The 22,641-nt window shown below is 41.6% G+C and overlaps 1 protein-coding gene across 3 annotated transcripts in view; it reads left to right on the plus strand.

Moving 5' to 3' along the window:
• Window positions 1-17,134: 17,134 nt before the first annotated feature.
• LOC147611504 (uncharacterized) overlaps window positions 17,135-22,641 on the plus strand; it is a 134,044-nt gene continuing 128,537 nt past the window's right edge. For 2 of the 3 annotated variants that reach the window (XM_086784605.1, XM_086784606.1), the window contains exon 1: window positions 17,135-17,537. In XM_086784605.1, coding sequence (XP_086640731.1) covers window positions 17,226-17,537 — 312 coding nt within the window. In that variant the 5' untranslated portion in view covers window positions 17,135-17,225. The remainder of the gene's footprint in view (window positions 17,538-22,641) is intronic. The other variant, XM_086784607.1, reaches the window with a different exon arrangement.

Consider the following 22,641-nt stretch of genomic DNA (forward strand, 5'->3'; position numbering starts at 1 on the left):
GGAGTTCAAGTGGGGAGAGTGAGGTCTCTTCTATGTTTTACACGGCCACTACCATAAGTCTCGCACCTGATTACTCGATGAATGCAAGACATCTCATTATGCTAGAGTTGGGACCTATTGATGTCATATTGGGATGTGATTGGTTGAGCACTTTGGGTGAGTTCTCATTGGATCTTGATCACAAGTATATGAGGTTTAGGCGTGATGGATAGCTTGTAACCCTTAATGGCATTGGATTTTCCAAGCTTTCCCTCATCACTTCCAAGAAATTGAAGAGGGAAATGAAGAATTTCACAGTTCTATCTATTTGTTGCAACTCATAAAGGATGCTAAAAATCAGGGTGGATAGTCCCTTGACAAGGATATGGCTCAAGTTTTGGAGGAGTGCAAAGATGTATTTCAGCCCCTAAGTGTCTACCACCATAGCGGGAAGTGGATCATTCAATGGACCTTGAGCCAAATGCTAAATCGGTTAATAAGCCACCCTATAGACTCTCTTCTCTTGTTCTACTGGTCAAGAAGAAGGAGGATATGCAATGACTTTAGGGACCTCAACAAGCTTACCATCAACGAGAACTACTATCCCATATCTAGGATTGATGATCTACTTGATGAGCTTAAGCAAGTCAAGTCCTTTTGTAAGATAGATCTCAAATTAAAGTATCATCAAATAATAATGAAGGAAGGGGATGAGTTCAAAATGGCTTTTTGCAGTGATAGAGGTGTTTTTCACTTCATGGTGGTCAAATGCACCCACCACTTTTCAAGCACTCATGAACCGGTGCTTCTGCCCTTCCTTTACAAATGGGTATTGGTCTTCTTTGATGATATCCTCATCTATAACAAGAACAAAGAGGATCATTTGTTGCATGTGAGGCAAGCCTTGGATGCCTTGAGGAAGCATAAATTGTATGCCAAGAAGAGCAAGTGTTCTTTTATGGAACATGAGCTGGAGTTTTCAGGGCATATTGGGAGTTAAGGTGGCATAAAAGTGGACCCAAAGAAGGTGCAATGTGTCAAGAATGGCCTTCTCCAACCAACACCATTCAATTGAGGGGATTTTTGGGGCTTTCTTCCTTTTATAGAAGGTTCATTGAGCATTATGCATCCATTGCTGCTCTTCTCACTAATAGGCTCAAGATAGAGGCCTTTTTTGGGATGCCATAGTGGAGAAGAGCTTCCAAGAGCTTAAGGGTGTGCTAATTTTTCCCTACCGTAAGAGTGGATGCATGTGGGAGTGGCATAGGGGCTGTTTTGTACCAAGAGCATGGTGTGGTTTCATATGAGAGTAGGAAGCTCACCAAACAAGGAAAGGGCTTTGCACATTTATAAGCAAGAGATGTTGGCCATCATACATGCAATCAAGAATTAGCATCACTACATCTATTGGAGACATTTCAAGGTGAGAAGTGATCATAGGGTTCTCAAGTATTTCATGTCTCAACCTAATCTTTCTTCTAAGCAAAGAAGGTGGTTGGCCACTCTCTAAAGTTATGACTTTCAGATATCTTATATGGCAGGCAAAGACAGTGTGATGGCCCCGCTGATGGTCTCTCTCTCATATGTGGGCATGCACAACTATCAATCTATCCACAACTACCCAAATGGCATCGTGATCGTTGCTAGTACAAGGAAGTCTTGTAATGAAATCCATGGAAATACTTTCCCACTTTCAAGATGGAATATCCAAAGGATGTAATAACCCAACAGATTTTACGCGTTCAGCACATAGCTCTAGTAAGAAATGGCAAGAGAGTAGATACACTGCTCTACACAAGAGAACATCCCTTGAGAGTGTCCCATGCCCCTATTATATAGGAAATACTTTCCCACTTTCAAGATGGAATATCCAAAGGATGTAATAACCCAACAGATTTTACGCGTTCAGCACATAGCTCTAGTAAGAAATGGCAAGAGAGTAGATACACTGCTCTACACAAGAGAACATCCCTTGAGAGTGTCCCATGCCCCTATTATATAGGAGAGCTCTCAAGTGACTTTTGACTCTCTACATCCATGTGTGACCCTTTGTTGCCTGACCCTAACCTCAACCCAAGATTAGATCTAACCCTTTCCCCTCTAGAGCATGTTCCCATGCTCCCATGCTCACGTGCCTAGGGTGGGTCAGCCTCCTAGTATATGCACATATAATGTGCACATACACTGTTAAAACCCTAAAGATCTCTCTATCTGATCACTCTACAATACTCATCCACCTGATCACCACCACTGAGCCCAAGGGTGCACATATCAACATAATGAAGAACCACATACCATACCTTGGTGTCCCATCCCACCAAGAAGTATGTCTTGAATCCAGCAGCACATAGCTCTAGCATGAAATGGCAAGAGACTAGATACAATGCTCTACACAAGAGAGCATCCCTTGAGAGTGTCCCATGCCCACCAAGAAGTATGTCTTGAATCCAGCAGTACATAGCTCTAGCATGAAATGGCAAGAGACTAGATACAATGCTCTACACAAGAGAACATCCCTTGAGAGTGTCCCATGCCCCTATTATATAGGAGAGCTTTCAAGTGACTCTTGACTCCTATCTCCATGTGTGACCTTAACCTCAACCCAAGGTTAGGTCTAACCCTTGCCCCACTAGAGCATGTTCCCATGCTCCCATGCTCACATGCCTAGGGTGGGTTAGCCTCCTAGATATTATGGTCCACATTCTGAGTTATACGTTGGATTGGCACGGTTGCGTATAAGCTAAAACTACCTCCACATGTCAAAGTTTATCCAGTCTTTCATGTAGCAGGCTGAAAGAGAAGCTAGGAGAGGTGAGAATAACATAGTTACTTCTCAAGAACTCGTTGAGGTTGAGGATTTATCCTATGTTCCACATGAACCTGAAAAGGTACTTGAATTCAGGGAAAGGAAACTTTGTAATCATTTGATCCCTGAGGTAAAAATTAAGTGAAAAGATAAGGAAATCGAGGATTCGACTTGGGAATGAGTTGAGAATGTTTAGCGCAGGTTTCTTTCTTTTCATTGCATGAGTGCAATGTTTTGAGAGAGGGGAAGTATGTTATGTGCACATTATATGTGCATATACTAGGAGGCTAACCCAACCTAAGCATGTGAGCATGGGAATATGATCTAGTGGGGCAAGGGTTAGACCTAACCTTGGGTTGAGGTTAGGGTCAGGCAACCAAGGGTCACACATGGAAATGGAGAGTCGAGTCACTTGAGAGTTTTCCTATATAATAGGGACATCGGGCACTCTCAAAGAATGTTCTCTTGTGTAAAGCATTGTATCTACTCTCTTGTCATTTTATGCTAGAGCTATGTGCTGCTAGATTGAAGACATACTTCTTGGTGGTATGGGACACCAAGGTAAGGTATGTGGTTCTTCATTATGTTGATGTGTGCATCGTTGTGGGCTCGGGGGTAGTTGGGTGGATGAGTACATATGCCTAGAGTATGTGTGTTTATGCATAGTGATTAGCTAGAGATATTTAGGGTTTTAACAATCTCTCTTTTCTTCTTCTTTTTAAAGAACTTGTGTGTGTGTGTGTGTGTGTGTGTGTGTGTGTGTGTGTATTTGTAAGTGTGTGTATTTTCTTCTTCTTTTTTTAAGAACTTGTGTGTGTGTGTGTATTTGTAAGTGTTGTAAACAAAAAATAAGGAGAAATAAAAAGATGGTTTTTTAAAGTAAAAAACAAGAAAAACAAAAAGAAAAGAAAAGAAGGGGGCTATATAAATATACATATACATACATACATACATACATACATATATACATACATACATACATACATATATACATACATACATACATACATATATATATATATACATACATACATACATACATACATACATATATATATACATACATACATACATACATATATATATATATATATATATATAATACATATCTATATGTGTGTGTGTGTGTGTGTGTATGTATATATGTATATGTATGTATGTATGTGTGTATATAATTATAGAAAGAAAAAAGAGAGATTTAAAAAAAGAAAAGAGAAAAAATAGAGTGGGGGAAGATATTTTTTATGGAAAAGTAAAATATTAAAAATAAAAAAAAGTAAATAGGTTTTTTTAAAGAAAAGAGGGTAAAGAGATAAAGGGGGGTAAATTTTTGTGAGGGGCGGAATCATTGTGCATGTAAGGATGCATGTGTGCACACAAATGTGTGCAGGTGCACATGCATGCACGTGCACAGGTGGATGTGTGTAACCGAGTGTGCACGCACGGTGCAAATGTTGGTGTGGTGCACATGCAAGTAAATGCATATGTATGGGTAAAGGTGCAAATATGCATGCAAATGAGGTGTGTGTAATCGTGCAAATATGGGTGCACGCATGAGGTATGGGTGCGTACGTGAAATATGCAAGCGAAGGGACAATTGTGTGCATGTGCGTGCACATGGGTGTGAGCGAATGAATGTGCATGCATGGGAGGAGGTAGGTGTGTGTGCACATGCACGTGCAAGGTTTGTGCATGTGTACTTGCAGGTGCAAATGAATATCTATGCGTGAGCAAATGATGAGTACACGTGTGCAAAGCTATAGGGGTGGGGTGCACATGCAGAGTACACAATGTGTAAGTGAATGTGTACAAAAACGGAGAAGTGTGCATGCACAAGTGGGAATGTGCGGCGTGCAGTGGGGGTGTGTGGAGAAGAAGGTCCAGCATTGGGTGCATGCGTATGAATGAATGTGCATGCACAGTGCTCGCATAGTGAAAATGTGTGAATGGGTGCGTGTAAGTGCACGTGGTGTAAATGTGCATGTTTTTTTATGTGTCTTATTATACCTTTTGCATTTTTGTGTTTTTTATCAATCTTGGTACAGGTCATGATTGTACACTTGAGCCGCGTGGGGGGGGGGGCTTATGTTATATTTGTACACATGGATGAGTGTTCGAAGCTTACCATGCATGCTTAGTGGGCAAGGGGGGGGGGAATCTTTTGCCCATCCATGAAAAAATCTTAGACACCACCACGCCTGGCTTTGCTAGTGCACTTGATTGAGATGTGTTTCCAGCTTGCGAGTTGGTGTTGCGGTGTGGTGCACACATGCATTGTGGGGTCGTGGTGGTGACCTTTTTGAGCCATGGGGTTGCTTGGCTATGCCACTAAAGCATGTGCACAGTTCTCTTTGGGGTTTGGCACCATGGGTGGCTCTTCTTGGGTGGGAACAAGGATGGGTAGGGCTACTGCACATGGACAAGGTGTTGCCTCGTGTTGCTCGAAGTCCACGGACTCTTCCAACTTTTTTGAAGCTGGTGTCAGCACACATACATAAGTCAAGGGGGAAGCTATTACTCTCCACTCCTGCTTAAGCTTTAGGTTTGGGTTTCCACACCTACTTGGATTTAGTGTTCAAAGGAGTATAGGTTTCTTTAATCTTGGCACCGATACGTGGGGGTTCCCTTCGTGGAATCCTTGTGCTCCTTCTAGCAATTTTTTTGGGATATATAGCAAAGCATCAACTTCTAACCTGGTATTGATGTCGCCTCAATCTTTTTAGCTTTTGAGGCTATGTGGACGACAAGGTTTTTGGGACCCAGACGGATGAGTTCCCTTCGTAGAAGCCCTAGGCTTCTAGGAGCTTGACGAGGATCCAATGGAGGTTGAGGTTTGGGTAGAGAACTATTGCATATGGGGCTCCTATAGGGTTGATCTTCACTCTGATTGACATGTAGGCCAAATGGTGGCTGCCAGGTCTTTGCATGGGCGTTGTACTTGCTCTAGCTAGCTAGGGTACTCTTGGGCCCCCGTTCCTTCTTAGTGACCTCCCTAAAGGGTTGCTAAGATCCAATATCTTGCTAAAAATCTCTATAAATGTTACTCGACGTTGTGTGAGCTTTTGCATTGTATGCTCTATAAATATTGAATATCAGTTGAAGCGGTCCAAGCGATTGTATTAAACTCATTAGCGAGAATGCCATGACCCATGGGATGAGTTCCATTTTTTCAAGAAGGACTGGTTACCTTGCACATATAGATGTGATTGGTTTCCTAATCGTGAACCAACCTTGCATCTCTCATGTAAGGCCTTTTGAGGATTATGGTGTATGACTCTCTTCTCCACCATGAATCTATGGTGGAATCTTACCCTGAAGGTCTTAATATTGACATCTTAAAGGATGTGTCCAGAGGTTTATTGTGTTCCTGTTGGCAAGCTTAACAATGAGGCTTGTATCTATGAATGGTAGGCCTCCCTATGCCTCTCCCAAGAATCCTTGGTGATTATGTTGACTCTAGCACCACCATCCAAGATTATGGAGATCGTCATTGCTTTATAAATGGTAGGTAGCACATCGTTCATTTCATCACTTTCAAAGTAGTATCCCAACTTGTTCATGGGTATTTTTGGCTATCCTATTGTCTTGGGTAAGGAAGGAGAGTTCTCACTGTGGTACGACTCATCCTCCTCCTCTTCAGGTCCAGGTTTAGGCTCAGGTTCAATTAGGTGGGCTCTTAAGGTCACATTCATCTAGTTGAGTAAGTCTCTCCAAGGTTGATAATTTCCTTGTAAAAGAGAACTTATTGGGACTCGAACTTACAAGGATGAGAAGGTTGTGAGGCCTTGCTATGTCGCTCGTGCAATATTCATGCTCACTTTGCTTGTACTCACTCGAAGGCGGGCTTGGACCTACCAATGTGTTTGGGATGTACACCAATCCTTTCCTGTAAGGTGGTGCCTCTGAGTCAAAATGAAATTGTCACCTATCACATGAGAGAAAATATTATGATGACTATCACAACCCATGGAAGGCCAAATTTCACCTCCCAGATAGTCCTCCTTCATTGCATCTAGTAATGTAAAATCTGGTTGGATTGGTTTCAGAGAGGCAGAGGTTTTGGAACTGGCTCTTTTTGGCCGATGGTTACAATTTTGGTCAAGACCTTTGGTAGGCACTGAGGTTCCCTTATTGGTTCTAAGATTGTCCTTGGAATGGGGTTAGGGATTTGCTCAAGCATGATTAATGATTCATACTCGACCACTTGCTCAAGTATTGGCTCTAGTTCAACCTGCACCTTCCTCACAAGTTCTTGGGCTTGTTTATTCGCTCTTTTTCAAACACAGGGTTGGGGTACTCCTTGAGTTTCTTTGGAAGGTTTTCATAGTCAATGGGTTTCTTCTCTTTGGGAAGAGCTGATTCGAATAGGAGATTGCTCGTTGTCTCCTACGAGGGAGGCAGCTTGGAGCTATCATCCAAACCACTTTCAATGGTCACGACATCTTTACTTATGACAATTGATATCTTGCATTGTGTTTTCGCATGCTCTTCGAGGTCTTCTTCTCTAGAGGGACAACTGCAGCCTTTTGGGCTTGTGTCTCGGGCTCTTGGATTGCTAGCTTCGAGGTTGAAGCTTGAGCTTTATGTTTCTTCCTTTCCTTGGATGTTTCCTTAGCATCTATCCTTGGTTTGGTTTGGAACCTTGTGTGATGGAATTAAGGGGGTGATTGTCACTCTGTTGGGACAATCCTTGAAGGTATGTTTGAATCCACACTTATGTCATGTGCCGCCACATGGAATTGGCACTCAATTTGGGGATGGAGTTAGCGTACTTCGTGTAGCTCTAAGGGGACACTCAGCAACACGATGCAGGTCCTTACAATGGAAATATTGTATCAATTCTCTACGTGCCATAATGTTGAGGTCTCTCTCTCTTTATTACACCATGGCTTCGAACAGAGAGGTATATAGTCTATGGGCTTGGAGGTTATTCTGGATACCCATATAAATCATATTGCTCTTATGACTCATAGCTCTCATGTTCTGGACTCTCGAAGTCTGCTGACAAAGTCATGGCCATACCGGAGGTGGGTATGGCACTGGTGGTGGTCTATACATACCTCACAGTAAAGGGTTCTAATGAATGGTGGGGGTGCTGGATTATGCACTAGTTAAGAAGCATTTGGTATGGGTGGTAGGGCGAGTGGTTTCTTTGGCACTAGGAGCATAATTTGTTTCGCCGAGTTTCTCGAGTACCAACAATGAACTATGTCATGGGTCTCGTGTGGTGGTGGCAAGTGAGAGCACAAAATTATTATTATTGAGGCTTAGCTTTGGACACTCCGTAGTAGTACTTGTATGACACTCGATAGTTCTATGATTTTAGCGGGAAAATTGCACACTAAACCATATCTCTTTGTGCGAATAGGTGTGGGTGTCTAGCTTGACGTTATGGTTAGCCCTGCCATCACTGTGCTGGCCTAAATGGTCTAGCAAATTTTCTACCAACTCGTCCATACTTATGTCCTTAACACCCTTGGCTAATAATGAGGCTTTTGATGGTGCGTCCACTATCTCTTGGTGAGGTTGAACAACTTTTACATTCTTGTCTTGTGGGTTATCAGCCATGTCCATTGACTTGCGCAACACCCATCAAAGATGTAGTGCCTAAACTTGTAGAAATAGTTGTGCACCCTTGCTCTTAAGGCCAATTGTAAATTGATCAATGTGAGTGATAGATTATCGAGTCTTTCACAAGTGGGTGCTGCATCTCGTGGGAGATACTTGGGTCTAGCAATGTAATCCCACATCTTTTCTCCCTCCTCTTACTCGAGGTTATAGATTTGTGCAATGGGGCTCCATTTGGCTCGCTTGGGTGAGAACCTCACTATGAAAGTGTGTGTGTGTCGCAAGACCTCGTACTAGCATTTTTAAGCACCTTTAGAGACTAAACCACTGACCTACTTTTGCATCAAGGCAAAATCGGAATGAGGAGATCTTGATATGGCCTCACAAATTTGATTGAATGTCTCTAGGTACTGAATAGGATCTCCAGTTCCATCAAATTTGGTCATCACCCTTGAGATATGGGTTTTGCCCAACTCTGAGCCTCTAGGTGCTATGTTGGTTGCAACTCCACACCATGCTAAGCATGTCTTCTGCATATTCACATGGCAGTGGAGTGGTTGCACAAGACCCTTTGTTTCATGGTATGAGATCTCTTGCTATAGGATTGGGTTATGCAGTTTTCAATGGCACTTGTCCTTTGTTGGCCTAGCTCTGAGGTTGTAGGCTCACTGCTGCTATGAATGCCCTTTTGGATCTCTTTGTGAGATGAGGTAGTCCCAGACACTGGCTCCTTATCCCTCCCTATGTACCCTATTTCTTGTCCAACAGAGAAGAACTGGGACTTGGTTATGTGGTAAAAGGTGCTTCTATAATAAGCTCTTGTGGAGGGAATCTTGTTTGTGTTGTGTGCACTTCTTGTTATTGGGTGTATTGTGGAACACTTATCTGTGGTGGTATAACAAAAGAGGCATACGTGTTTATCATAAAACGGTGATTTTGGGCTACTTGGTTGGTCATTGGTCTACTTAGGATGATACTAAATGTTTGCAACATTATGGTTTCTAACATGGTTTCACCGCTTCTTGTGAGAGCGAACCTTGAGATTCTTGGTCTTGCTCCCACTCCTTCGCTGGAGCTATCCCCGAAGATAGAGCGATTGAATACCTTCTTCATAAAATTTAAGGTAGTGTTTACAAAGCCAATTGGTGAGTTCGGAGCTCGGAGGCCCATTGTGGGCAACTCCTATTTCCAAGGTTTCCACTGTTCCTCCGCTCACGTCTATGTTTGGTTTGCTTATTTCCTTCTAGAGCTCCTTGTTTTTGGTGGATCCGAAGGAGTCTAACTTCTAGGAAAGCACTCTGCTGAGTATTGGTCATTTATTGGGATCAAAGGCTTGGTGGGTTTGAGGAGCTGTGGTTTGATGTGTTACAACAATTATTGTATTATCATTTCTAACAATTAGTCAAGATTGCGTTTTCATCAAAGATCCTTTTGGTGTTTCTAGTGTAAGGTCTTTTTTTCTTTTTTTCTTTCCCCCTTTTTTGCTGCTAGGCTCATGTATCTAAGTGCACATCTCTAAGCTCACATATCCGTGTCTCTAGGCTCACACCTATAGGCTCATGTCTGTATATTCATGTATCTGGGCTCATGTATCTAAGTGCACATCTCTAAGCTCGCATATCCATGCTCACGTGTCCACGTTCATGTATCTAGGCTCACATGTCCCTTACGTTATGCAGGTTCATACCTCTAGACTTACATCTATGGGATGATACCTTTTTTGCTCTCACGTACTTTGCTTGTATGAATGAGTCTACCTAGGGCACGAAAATCCTGCTTATGATGACAGGGTTGGTGATGGGTAATAAGTACTGAATTCTCCATAATAATTACGGAGGATAGAATTTTCCTTGGAATTTATAGCTGGTATAGATTGTATGACAATAAAATCTTCCAAGGACATGGATATGTGTGTTCGAACGAGTCTTTATGGTAGTAATAATTGATCCGTACTATATTAGGTATACTTAGCTCTAGACTCTTGTCTCTAAGCTCACGTCTGCATGTTTACGGGCTTACATGTGTAGGCTCATGTCTCTAGAATCATGGCTCACATGTCCATACTCATGTCTTTTTGTGCAGAGGACTCTGAGTTTATATCCCCTACTCAAGAGTTGGTTTTATGGTTTTTAGGATTTTTCAACTCGATGGGATGTGATTAGTGGTCCTAATTTTAATGGTTGTAATACAAATAAATATGTGTTTTTGGATGGTTTAACATGCTTCTAATTTACCAATTCCAATAATGCATAAATAAATTACGAAAATTAATGAAATGCATGAATAAAAATTGACAATCCAACTCTAAATCAGCTTAATGGAGCTCAATGCTCATGTTTTCGAAGTGGGTTCCATTCCTAAACACATTTGCTAATCTAATCCTTGGATCTTGGGCTCTAATTTCATGTAAATCACTAAAAACCAAGGTTTTTCCCTACCAAATAGATGAAAATAGAATGCCGTAAAGCAAAATAAACTCCAAATCAAAATAAAAACACATTGAAGGCTCCAAAACCGGATTTTTTTGGAGTGTGACCTCCTAATCAGCATCATGTAATACTAGGTGATCCCAATAACTTGGAATGGTTAAAAAAATGGAGCTAAGCCCTAGGCTAGTCATTGACAACGCGGGTGCCAAATATGTTAAAGTCAAGAGCTTACCTTAGCCTTGTCAAGCATGTGACGTTGGGTCTCACCTTCAAGCCATAATTTATAACTTCCCTATTTGGGTGTGCTATCTCCATCCTCACTTTGTTGTCACACTGGAATGCTCCTTAAAAAAGGGATGCCAAAGGGTTGAAGGGAGAGCTTTCAATGCCTACATAGAGGTAAGAAGAGATGGTCCTTTGCGATGGCTCTCTCTCACAAAAGGCAGGAAAAGAAGAAGTTAATGGAAGTGGGAAACCTACAATCATAGAGGCATCCATCAAGCAAGTAAGAATATAATAACATCGTGTAATCAAGCAAGAAGAGGGAAGAAGGAGAGCTCATAAGAAAACTATTACAAGGGAATTATTGTGTATCGTTTATTTGTAAAAAATAACTTATATACAAGTGACTAGTTTTCACAACACTAGGTTGGCCAAACTTAAAAATGGTCTAGTCTCTATTACTAGTCTTAAGCAACTATGTACACTAAGTTCGCAAACTTTTCTTATATGACATTAGGTGCATGGTAAGGCCGCTTGTATGTTCCATTGCCATCTTACAAAAGTTTGAGCAGGTAAGATGCCGCTTGTATGTTCCACTGCCATCTTACAAAAGTTTGAGCAGGTAAGATGCCGAAGCACCTTATGGTAGGTTAGGTGGGCGAAACCATATTAACCAATGGAGTGATTAAAATTACTCCACATTAATTATGTATTTTGTTAACAAGCGTTATGGTTCCAAACTTGCCAGTGAAGATCTATTTACATGTGTACACACGTATATGTTCAAACTTGTTTTTCTCCATGGTGTTTATAAGTTTATGTTTACAAGTCTTGTGGTTATAAAGTTGAAAGTCGAATCATGTATAATTCAAAGTCTTGGTATTTTAACAATGTTATCTTATTACACTATATATTATGGTTCTTAGAGCACAACGAGAGAAAGCCTATGTTATTGTAATAGTGACAATGTAGCTAAATACAATGTTTTATGGAAGTAGAGAAATTGTACAATTGTGTTTGAGTCAATTTTCCTCTAATTTATGGGCACATGAAAATTTGACCATGATATCTCGTTGGAATAAGCGTACATTGATGAAGATTAAGGAAGCCAAAATTTTGGAAGGTTTTTCTCAAGACAATATATGTTGAGCCCATTTCCAGCCAAAAATTCTTAATTGTATGCAATTTTATTAAAATATGCATGAAATAAATACTTGAAAAGGAGCCATTTTTTAAAATTTTCAAGAGAATCTTTGTTTGCATCCTTGCAAGTTATCCACTCAACTTGCACAATGTTATCTAAAATATGATTTTTAGTATATTTGTTGCGCATCTTCGTGGCTTTGAAGATTCTACCCTTGTCATTCCCCTTGCTATTGAGACACCAACTAATGTGGGTTTTCCTTCCCATTTATATCAAAAGCAAAGTGGTGTGAGGGAAAAGTGTCTGTAGCTAGAAATCTCTTTCCAGATAACAAAAAGAAAGGTGTTGTTCTTATTCGTTTTCTTTTAAGATTGTTTGTGTCATCTGTTTTAAGTGGTGTTTTAAATCAAAATCTTGTTTGTGCCAGCTTTGTCGACGCTTGAATCACCTTCAAAAAAGCAAGTTGTTATTGGATTTAGGGGAAATCTCTCGTCCTATACTCCTCCTCTATTATATATATCTCAAGTTAGCAATACTAAAGTCCGCTTTGCATTAGAGGGAAAGGTGCTAAAAAAGTATGGTACTTACAAGAGCACTCAGGATTTTAGAAAATACTTAAAAGCTGATCTTGTTGTGATAGGGAGAGTTTGCAAACCATAACACTTGTAGTAGGAGATCCTTACATAAAAAAGTATGTAGACAAAATAGAGCCTATAAGGGTAGAGGGAAGTGTAGTTGTGCCAAAAAATTATGTCGATGGAGGCTCTGCAAGCCTTTCTTTGCATGTTGATACTACTAGGTCTATTATTAAAGCAGAGCCATTTGATGTCAACCTAGTTTTTATGCCTGAAACTTCTATTCAAAAATTTTTGGCTAGATCCTTTGAATATCCCTCTATAAAAGGAACCTTGGCTTTTGTTGTTCTTCAAGTGGATAGTGTGAAAAGGAATGCGAGAAATGCCTTTGATCAATTGACGGTAGCGGATGGACCTGCCTTGACTGATCATGCCACGATATGATGCTTGTTTTAAAAGGAATGTATGTGGCTGTATTTTCGACCTTTTAACTCATTCCTTATTGCAGTTAAGCTTCATAAATGGTCGTAAAGGAACTTTTCCATCAACTTGTCGGTGAATTTAAGGTTGGAAATGTTGTTATGTACGTTGTGCGCAATGTGGGCATATGGAAAGAGAAGTCGAATACAATATCAGTATTAGATATCACTATTCTCACTCCTATTTTTGGTGAGCAACAAAAGATTGCTCTTCATAATGCATTTCAAGCCCAAATAAACGAAAAGGCTATGGTGGCTTGAGTGCCTTGCCATGACAGAAGACAAGTACATTTCATGTTCGATATCATCAATAACCATGCCAACCATTTTCTTGAAACGCTCCCACAAGATATATACACGAATAATTTTAATAAACGGCTTTCAGAGCTATGGCAAGCAAATACATATATTCAGTTCGTCTTGAATGCTCATGGTGCAGCGGTTTACTGCACTTCATACATGATAAAAATGGACAGCACGCTGACAAAAACAATCAAAGAATAATTTCAATGGTGTGTTGAGAACAATGCTGAGACTATTGAGTGCCCGAGGAAGGTTGGCAAACAATGCAATTATAAACACTTAACAAATTAGCTCACAACAAGCAGTTTACATATCGTTATCTTTTCCCCTTACCACATCCACAAGAGATTGTGTTTTTGTGAACACGGGCCCTCCCGATGAGCGTACTTTGCTCTTGAAGAGATGCCATCTACTAGAGACATTGCCAGCACACAGCACATACATATTTTCGCTTGATTATATCCAAAAGTACATCAAACGTCCTATTGATATGACTGCGTATTGTCTAGCAGACTTTGTTACCATGTTCAATATTTCTAGAACTACATGCCGCGACCAAGATCAAGCAGCGCATTTTAAGATTCATCAACTACAACAAGGAAAAAGACTCTGAGAATCACTACGGTGAACAATCCCTTCTTTTCCTCCCTTTCGTTGGGGACAACGAATACGATAGCTTGCAAGGATACACATTTTGGAAAGATGTCCACCAATGAAACATTGATATCATCACACACAATATGCTCAAGTACACTAAAACGTTTCCATTGAGCGAGGAAAACCAGCACCAGCAAACATCCTTCGCAGCCTCTTCATCCCGCACTCAAACAGCTAGCACTGAGCTCTCTAATGGAAGATATGCATTGCAAGGCAAAAGCAAGACCGCATGAGTTTTGTCTCTCAAAAACCTATATTTTCATGCCTAATTCAAAATTCTACTCACAGCTCGGAAAGTTAAATGAAGAACAATACCAAATCTTTAATGACATCATGCTTCACAAAAGATTGCACCCAGACAAGCCGTTGAGTCTTTTCTTGATTGGAGGAGATAGCACTGGCAAAACCTTCACCTTGTTGTTGATAGTCCAGGGCCTTCTACACCATTATGTGAGGGGCTTTCAGAATGATGGAACCTCACCCATTGCCCTGTTGATGGCCTACACTGAAAAAGCAGCATTCAACATAGGTGGTACCACAATACACTCAGCTCTACACTTGTTGCCATTGCTAAAAAGCACACTTACATCTTTGTCAGTAGAAAAGCTAGATGCATTGTCAGCTCACTATAAAGATCTACGCTTTGTTGTTTTTGACAAAATATCTCTGATAGTTTCAAGGACTTTTACCCTGGCTGATAGTCATCTGCGTTGCATCAAACACGTGCACGATAAGCCTTTTGGTGGCCTCGATGTTATTATGTCTAGTGACTTGTTTGTAAGCCCTGTCCGTGATTCATGGATTTTCAAAGAATAATCACATTTATTAGGAGCTATTGGCAAACCACACAAAATGTTACGAGCTAAAGATCACAATGTAACTTCATTAATGTTCTCAATAGAATTCGGAGAGGCGCACAGACAAATTCAAACCTTCAGTACTTGAATCAATCATTCTTTAGACCACCACCACAAAGAGAGGATATTCCACACTTGTACTATACAGATAGAGACAAAGACAAACACAACACCAAAATCTACCACCAAGAATTAGGACAACCACACATGCTCCATGCAATAGACAAAATGCATAGTGCTTGTAAGAAGAGTTTGTAGATTCCACAAGACCCTCAATCCACAGGTGGGTTGCATGCACTCTTGTTGCGACTCAAGCCAAACATGACAATAGAGTTGTGTGCTACAAACCACAATATTGCAGATGGTTTGGTTAATGGTGCCGAAGGGAAGTCCATGGGGTCATGTTTGGAAGTCCCAAATCAATTCATATGGGTACAATTCTCCTTCCCAGAAATTGGCAGAAAAACAAGGTATGAGTCAAAGCACCTATACACACCCAATATCCCAAACAATTGGACTCCATTGCACAGGATAGTCAAGGATTTTCAGATCAACAAGAATGCTCTTAACATTGTCACTAGAAAGCAATTTCCTATACAACCTGCATCAGCGAGAACCATTCATAGATCGCAAGGTCTGACAATGGCCATGGTCTAGTGTACACAGCACTATCATGCGTCAAAGATCTAAACAACATGTACTTGCTTGAAGACATAGAAAATAAACACATTAAGGTGGATGATATTGTGCAACAAGAAACTCAAAGACTAGAGCATGCAGCAAAATGGCACTGCCTTCAAAAAAACGTACAAGCTTTCAAAAAAACACATACAATCATTCAATCATTGAATACAATGTCCCTTAAAAAGCATAAAGACAACATCCTCTTTGACAAGTCCTTGATGGTATCAGATATTCTTTGACAAGTCCTTGATGGTATCAGATATTCTTTGCTTGCAAGAAACAAGGTTACAACAACATGAAATAGTTTCGTTAGGGGACTTCAAAAGTATCAACTCAAATGGAGTACATGGAGTGGCAATATACTACAAACAAAGCTTGACACTCAAATCACAGTACATAAAGGAAACTCAAAAAATTGAGTTATTGCATGGTCATTTCACTGATACCATGAAGCAAAACATCCACATAGTGTCACTATACAAATCATCGAAATCATCTCCTCGTTCCCTGATTGAAATACTATAAGAGTTTTTCTTCCACAACCACATCCTTCACCCAATTATTGTCATGGGTGATTTCAACATAGATACATCTGTGTCAACCATTGTGTGCCGCATACTTGAAGACTTCTTTGCTTCTTATAACACGACACAGCACATGCCATCCTCTACAAAACAGTGTACGGATCAACATTAGACCATATATGGACAACAAACATGCCACCGGACACAATTTTCGGCACAAATTACTGTTTTTGGTCAGATCATTCTATTCTCCATGTCCTTGCTCCACATCCTTGCTAACATAGTGCCATATTCCCACATTGATTCTTTCCACTTTTCCAACACCCATCATTGCAACCCTCCCCCTGCCCCCTTGCCCCCTTGCCCCCTTCCCCCCATTCCTCCATCTCAAGAGAAGATACCACTTCAACATGTACATGTACTATATATTTACCTTTTGTCTCTGTCTCAAGTATTGTTGTCCTTCCAATTCGTAATTACAAACTTTAACTGCTCTGCAAGTCTTTTTCTTTTTGTTGTTGATGCAATCGACGTTATTTTTTTATCGTGGACGACGTTATTGAACAATTCAGGTTAGCGCATCAAATGTTTAAACCTGTAAATTCAAGTCTTCTAATCGAATACCCTTCCAGCTGCACTGTCGTCCGATGGACAGTTGTTCCTCACAGCTCTGCACTCACCTCATATTAGAAGCAAACTTCTCGCACTTTGTTGCATCCTTTTCTTGTTTCACTTTCCAGCTTCAAATTTTGCCTTTCTTCTTCCATCGTTTTGCCATTCTCTTCATGGCAAAAGGGAGGCCATCTTTAATTTTTAACTAGTTGCTATTTCAAAGGCTATCGCAGGCACTATTATTTTACCGTTCCGAGAGTACGCTTTGATTTTTTAAATTGATTAGATCCATTAAAAATTTTCCCTAGAACACATAAATCCGTGAGGGAAATACCAGTGCCATACTGATGCCGCGCCCCAGGCCTCTCCTCTGTGAGTAGTTGCAAATGCCTGGCGCAGGCGCAGGTAGCTTAGGCGTGGTCGTGGTTCCGCGCGCTAGCTTCCTTGCGCGTCGCCCTTTTGCCGCGGCCACCACCACCACCACCACTATATCTAGAACAGCTACTAGTACCACCATAACTACTACGGGAAGGAGCTGGCCTGATGACAGGAGTTTTAGTTCCCTCCCGTGTCGAAGAGTGGTGTGCTGCCATGGCAAGGACAGGCCCGAGGAGGAGAGGACTCGACGGAAATGCACCTATGGGTCGCAACAATCAGCTTGGCTGGAGAAAGAGCTATCGCACCTTCTGTCCATGCAGGTAGTTAGTTCATCGTTTCTTCGGAGAAGCTTGTGTATAAATCGAACATTCAATAACCTCTCCAAGCTTCTAGGAGCAGTTAGAGGAGGCCTTACCGTACAAGCCTAGAATATGAAGCCTGCACATTTCACAAGAAGAATAGGGGAAGGAACCCTGGGAAATGAATCCCAGGAGTAGTCACGAGATGGATTTCACACAGCATTCCACCAGGAAATTCTGCCTCATGCGTTCCTTCCCTGACATCATGCTCATTGGGATGTCAGGAAAATAGTTGCAATCTACAACAGAAGAATACTTTGTTGCCGCAATGCCGCAAATATCTTAGTGGAGATCTATTTTGCTGGCCCATGGGAACATCACAATGAAAAGTGTAGCTTTTGTGCGCTTCAGAGCTGCTGTCCAGCACGCACCAATCCCTTGTTCCTTGCACATCCATGCATGGAACTTCTCTTCTACTTGCCTCCCTGCACATTCTTGCAGAGAAAGCATTTGGCTTTCTTGCCAAACCAGCCCCCAGTGTACTATCTTGCACATATTCCATGCCTCGGGTTCTAGCACTTGCTTGATCTATGCTTTGTTGGTACCAATGTAAGGTTGCCATAGACCACGCCCAAGGATCATTTGACCTAGAACTGAAGCCCTAACGAGGTCTCAGAGATGCGACATCGTATGCATTGCATCGCATGACTACCATAGATTGTGGCTAGCAACTCACCACCCACTGTATGTTCAGTGCCTCGTACCACCTTCGAGCCCAAGGTCTGATTGTTGCGAGCCTACTTGGTATTGATGGCCCCAACCTAGCGTCCCTTACCACTATGCCAAACCACCTTGCCTTGGTATCAATGTAAGGTCTCCATAGACCATGTCCAAGGATCACATGATGTAGAACTGAAGTCTGAAACCCTAACGAGGTTTCATAGACCCGACATCATACGCATTGCATGACCGTGATAGGTTGTGGCAAAATTTCTCTTGCTTTCTCAAAATCTAATGGGCTAGGTAGGGTCATGTCAACATGATAGTGTTTTGCAAGATGACCCTTTTCAAATTTTAGGAAGGTGCTCTCAACAATTGCAACTGGGTTACCTAAAAAATTGTTAGCAATCATCACAAAAACCCAAAAAATGATCATCAAACATTACAAAAATATGTGCTCACTTGCTCACTCTCTCTTTCTCTCAAAAGAAGAAACATTCCCTTTCGTTGCTTCCTCCCTGCAACCATTGTTGCAATGGTCCAAGAGTAATTCTCATCCTAGCCATATTTCTTTCTAAGACATGGTTGAACTTCTTTAATAGTCCGTATCAAGAAAGTCAGACACTCCCTGACCGCAAGCAAGGCATATTCTATGACATGTGAGTTATGCTTGTAAGGGCTCTCAAGATCTCTCCTAATCTCCTGCTCCTATAGTGCATTAGATGAAGCAATAAACCTGTCGCTCACAATGGCGGGTGTAAACACCACAAAGTTGCGCTTTGCCATGTTTGAGTGAGGATGAAGAAGGGCATCAGAATACATGCTTCTACATCACATGCGTAGCAATCACATGCTTCTACATCACATCACGGATAGTTCAGGGATTTCTCGATCAGATTGAAGTCGACCTGCGTAAAGTTTAATGATTTCGGTTGTGCTTAATAACCTAAGGTCAACCCCACTTCAATAACCTAAGGTTTTCATCGTTCTATTTTACCTTTCCTAACTAATTAATGTAAATAAAATCTAGGGACACATATTGCATTACTTTTATTTTGTTCAAGGATACTTTAGTCATCTATCTATTATCTATTATCTTCTAAGGGTCTTTTTATCTTTCTCTGTCTCTAATTCCTCTTTCCTCTTTCTCTGTTTCTATTTCTTGTGTTCCTCTTTTGTCTTTTCTTCCCTTTTCGCTCTTTCTTCTTCTTCATGGGCACGGTCATGGACTTTTCCTCATCCAAAGTGTTGATGGTGGATTATTGCCTTTCAAAGGCAACCCTTGCTTTCCCATCGGATTCTATCATGCTGGCCAAAGTTGAAGAGGTCTTAGATAAATTACCTGCGGTAATGTTCATTTATAATGTAAAAGATACCAAGGATGCCATCCAAGCAGTCTTTCTGGGATGGATTGACCAAGAGATCATGAATGTCGCAACAAACTGGCACTCTTGGGCGCACGTCACTCGCAGTGGATGGTCTAATTTCGCATGAGGGATTAGATTTTGGCGATGGAAAGTAGCAAATAGTGCAATGTTGCTATTGGTTGCTTGCCTTGTTGTCCACGAAAGCCCTCACCACGGGCACAATGTGGTAGCCCTGTCAGCTTATGTGTCCAGGCGGTCTGTAACACACGCCCATCCGTCCTAAAAAATCAAGCATTCTGATTGACCCATACCAGATGGGTGCTCCTTAGCGTGCAAAGACCCTTAGAAGACTATAGTGATGCTTTGACTTTAAAGAAGATAATAGATAGATGACTAAAGTACCCTTGGACAAAATAAAAGTAATGCAAATATGTGCCCCTAGATTTCATTTACATTAATTAGTTAGGAAGGGTAAAAGAGAAGGATAAAAACCTTAGGTTATTAAAGTGGGATTGATCTTAGGTTATTAAGACCTTAGGTTATAAAGCGAGATTTTTAAATTTCAACCCAAATTATTAAACTTTATGCAGGTCGACTTCTGTCAGTTAGAGAAATCTGTGGACTATCCGCTGTGTGATGTAGAACATTGTGATTGCTACACATGTGACGTAGAAGCATGTGTTTTGATGCCCTTCTTTGTCCTCACTCAAACATGGCGAAGCACAACCCTGTGGTGTTTACACCCGCCATTGTGAGCCACAGGTTTGTTGCTTCATCTACTGCACTATATGAGCAGGAGATTAGGAGAGATCTCGAGGTCTTTACGAGCATAACTCGCCTGTCATAGAACATGCCTTGCTTGCGGTTAGGAAGTATCCGACTGTCTTGATATAGACGATTGAAGAAGTTCAACCGTGTCTTAGAAAGAAATAACGGTGGTGAGTTTGTATCGTGTGATGATTTCCTTGTGTCGAAGGGCATTCACCGACGGACTATAATTCCTTACACTCCTCAGCAGAATGGAGTTGTGGAATGGAAGAACCGGACCATAAAAGAGATGGCGCGTTCTTTGTTGCATCATGCAGGTCTCCCTCCTGCTTTCTGGGGTGAAGCTATGGCTACCTTAGTTTATCTCATTAATTGCTCTCTCACAAAAGCAGTTGAGGGGATGGCTCTGGAGAAGGCTTTTACAAGACACACGTCTTCTGTTTCTCATCCACGTGTTTTCGGTTGCGTTGCTTATGTGCATGTCCCAGATCAGAAAAGGACCACACTTGCACCGAAGTCAAAGAGAATGATCTTCACAGGTTACAGTCTGAGATCCAAAGAGTAACGCTTCTGGGATCTGGAGGTTGATGACATCATCATTTCTTGTGATGCTTGGTTTGATGAGAGCTTGTTTGGCATCGACTCCTCTCCACCAGATGTATCTACAGATTCTTCGGATGATCTATTCCCGGCGGATGTTAGTGATCTTATACCTCTTCCATGTCCAGCTCCTCCTCCTGCTCTGTTGCTGCAACTCCGATGAGACAGCTGCTACTTTACAGCTATCAGTTCTTGTTGCACCAGCTTCTGGAGATCCCAGTCCCTCTACAAGTCTTGCTTTGACTCCGGGATTACCCTCATCGGTGCTTACTTCATCACCTCTCCCAGCAGCATCGGATGAGTCCTCTACTGCAGCTGGGTCTTCTTCTTGTTCACGCTTTGAGAGGAAGGCTGGCCTAGCTCGATGGGTTCAGCAACTCTTTAGAGATTTTGGTCTTAGTGATGCATAGCTCCATAACCAGATCTCTACCACCACCCTTGGACCTCGCCGTTCGTCTCGGGCCTCCACATCTCATCACACAGTGAATTATGTTCTCATGAGTTCTGTCTAGGAGATCGATGAGCTTGAGAGTTCAGGGGAGGTTCTCTCACAACCGCAGTGGTGGAAAGGCATGGAAGCAGAGATGCCCTCTATTGAGAGGAATCACACTTGGTCTTTGGTGCCACGGCCTTTACATCGTCGTGTGATTGGTGTGAAATGGATTTTCAAAGTCAAGTTTCATGCAAATGGTACTTTGGACAAGTACAAAGCTCGCCTTGTTGCTTGAGGATATACTCAGAAGGTAGGTGAGACTTTGATGAGACATTTGCTCCTACAGCCAGGTATACCACCATTAGGATTGTTTTGGCTCTGGCTGCACACTTTAGATGGCCCGTATTCCAGATGGATGTCAAATCCGCTTTTTAGAATGGAAATTTAGAGGAGGAAGTTTATGTTGAGCAGTCTCTTGGTTTTGTGATTCAGGGACAGGACACCCATGTGTATCTTCTGAAGAAGGCTCTTCATGGTCTCAAACAGGCACCCCGTAGCTAGGATCAGAAGATTGATGCCTTCTTGTTATCTCTTGGCTTTGAGGGAGCATATGTAGATATCAATCTCTATGTGCTTCTTTTTGATGGGGATATTTGTGTCATTGTTTTGTATGTTGATGAGTCATGACCTCATCCTTTTTGGCTCAAATATTGAGTTGGTCACACAGGTTCAGTCCAAGCTTTCAACGACATTTGAGAGGATTGATCCTGGCCTTCTTCATCATTTTCTTGGGCTAGAGGTTTGGCAGAAAGATGATTGTATCTTTTCTCAATAGAAGTATGTGAAGAAGTTGCTCTCACTTTATGGGTTGTTAGATTGTACACCTCTCTCTTGAGTCTTGTCCCATGGATCCCAATGCCAAGTTATCCAAGGAGTATGATAAACCCTTGGTGGACTCCACAGAGTACCGGTAGATTGTTGGCTCATTGCTTTACCTAGCCAACACTCGTCTAGATATCTCCTATGCTATGAGTGTTCTCAGCCAGTTCTCATTAGCCGCTCGAAGGTCTCATTGGCAGCCAGCCTTGAGAGTTCATCTTTGAGGTACTTCAGATTATGGCATCACGTATTCCAGTGGTGTTGATTTGGTTGGTTTCATAGATTCTGATTGAGTAGGCTGCATTGATACTTGGAGGTCTACATCTGGATATTGCTTCATGCTTGGTACTGGATTGGT

Source organism: Cibotium barometz, chromosome 47 (genome assembly GCF_041138505.1).
Source record: "Cibotium barometz isolate CiBa-2024 chromosome 47, ASM4113850v1, whole genome shotgun sequence".
Taxonomy (NCBI): domain Eukaryota; kingdom Viridiplantae; phylum Streptophyta; class Polypodiopsida; order Cyatheales; family Cibotiaceae; genus Cibotium; species Cibotium barometz.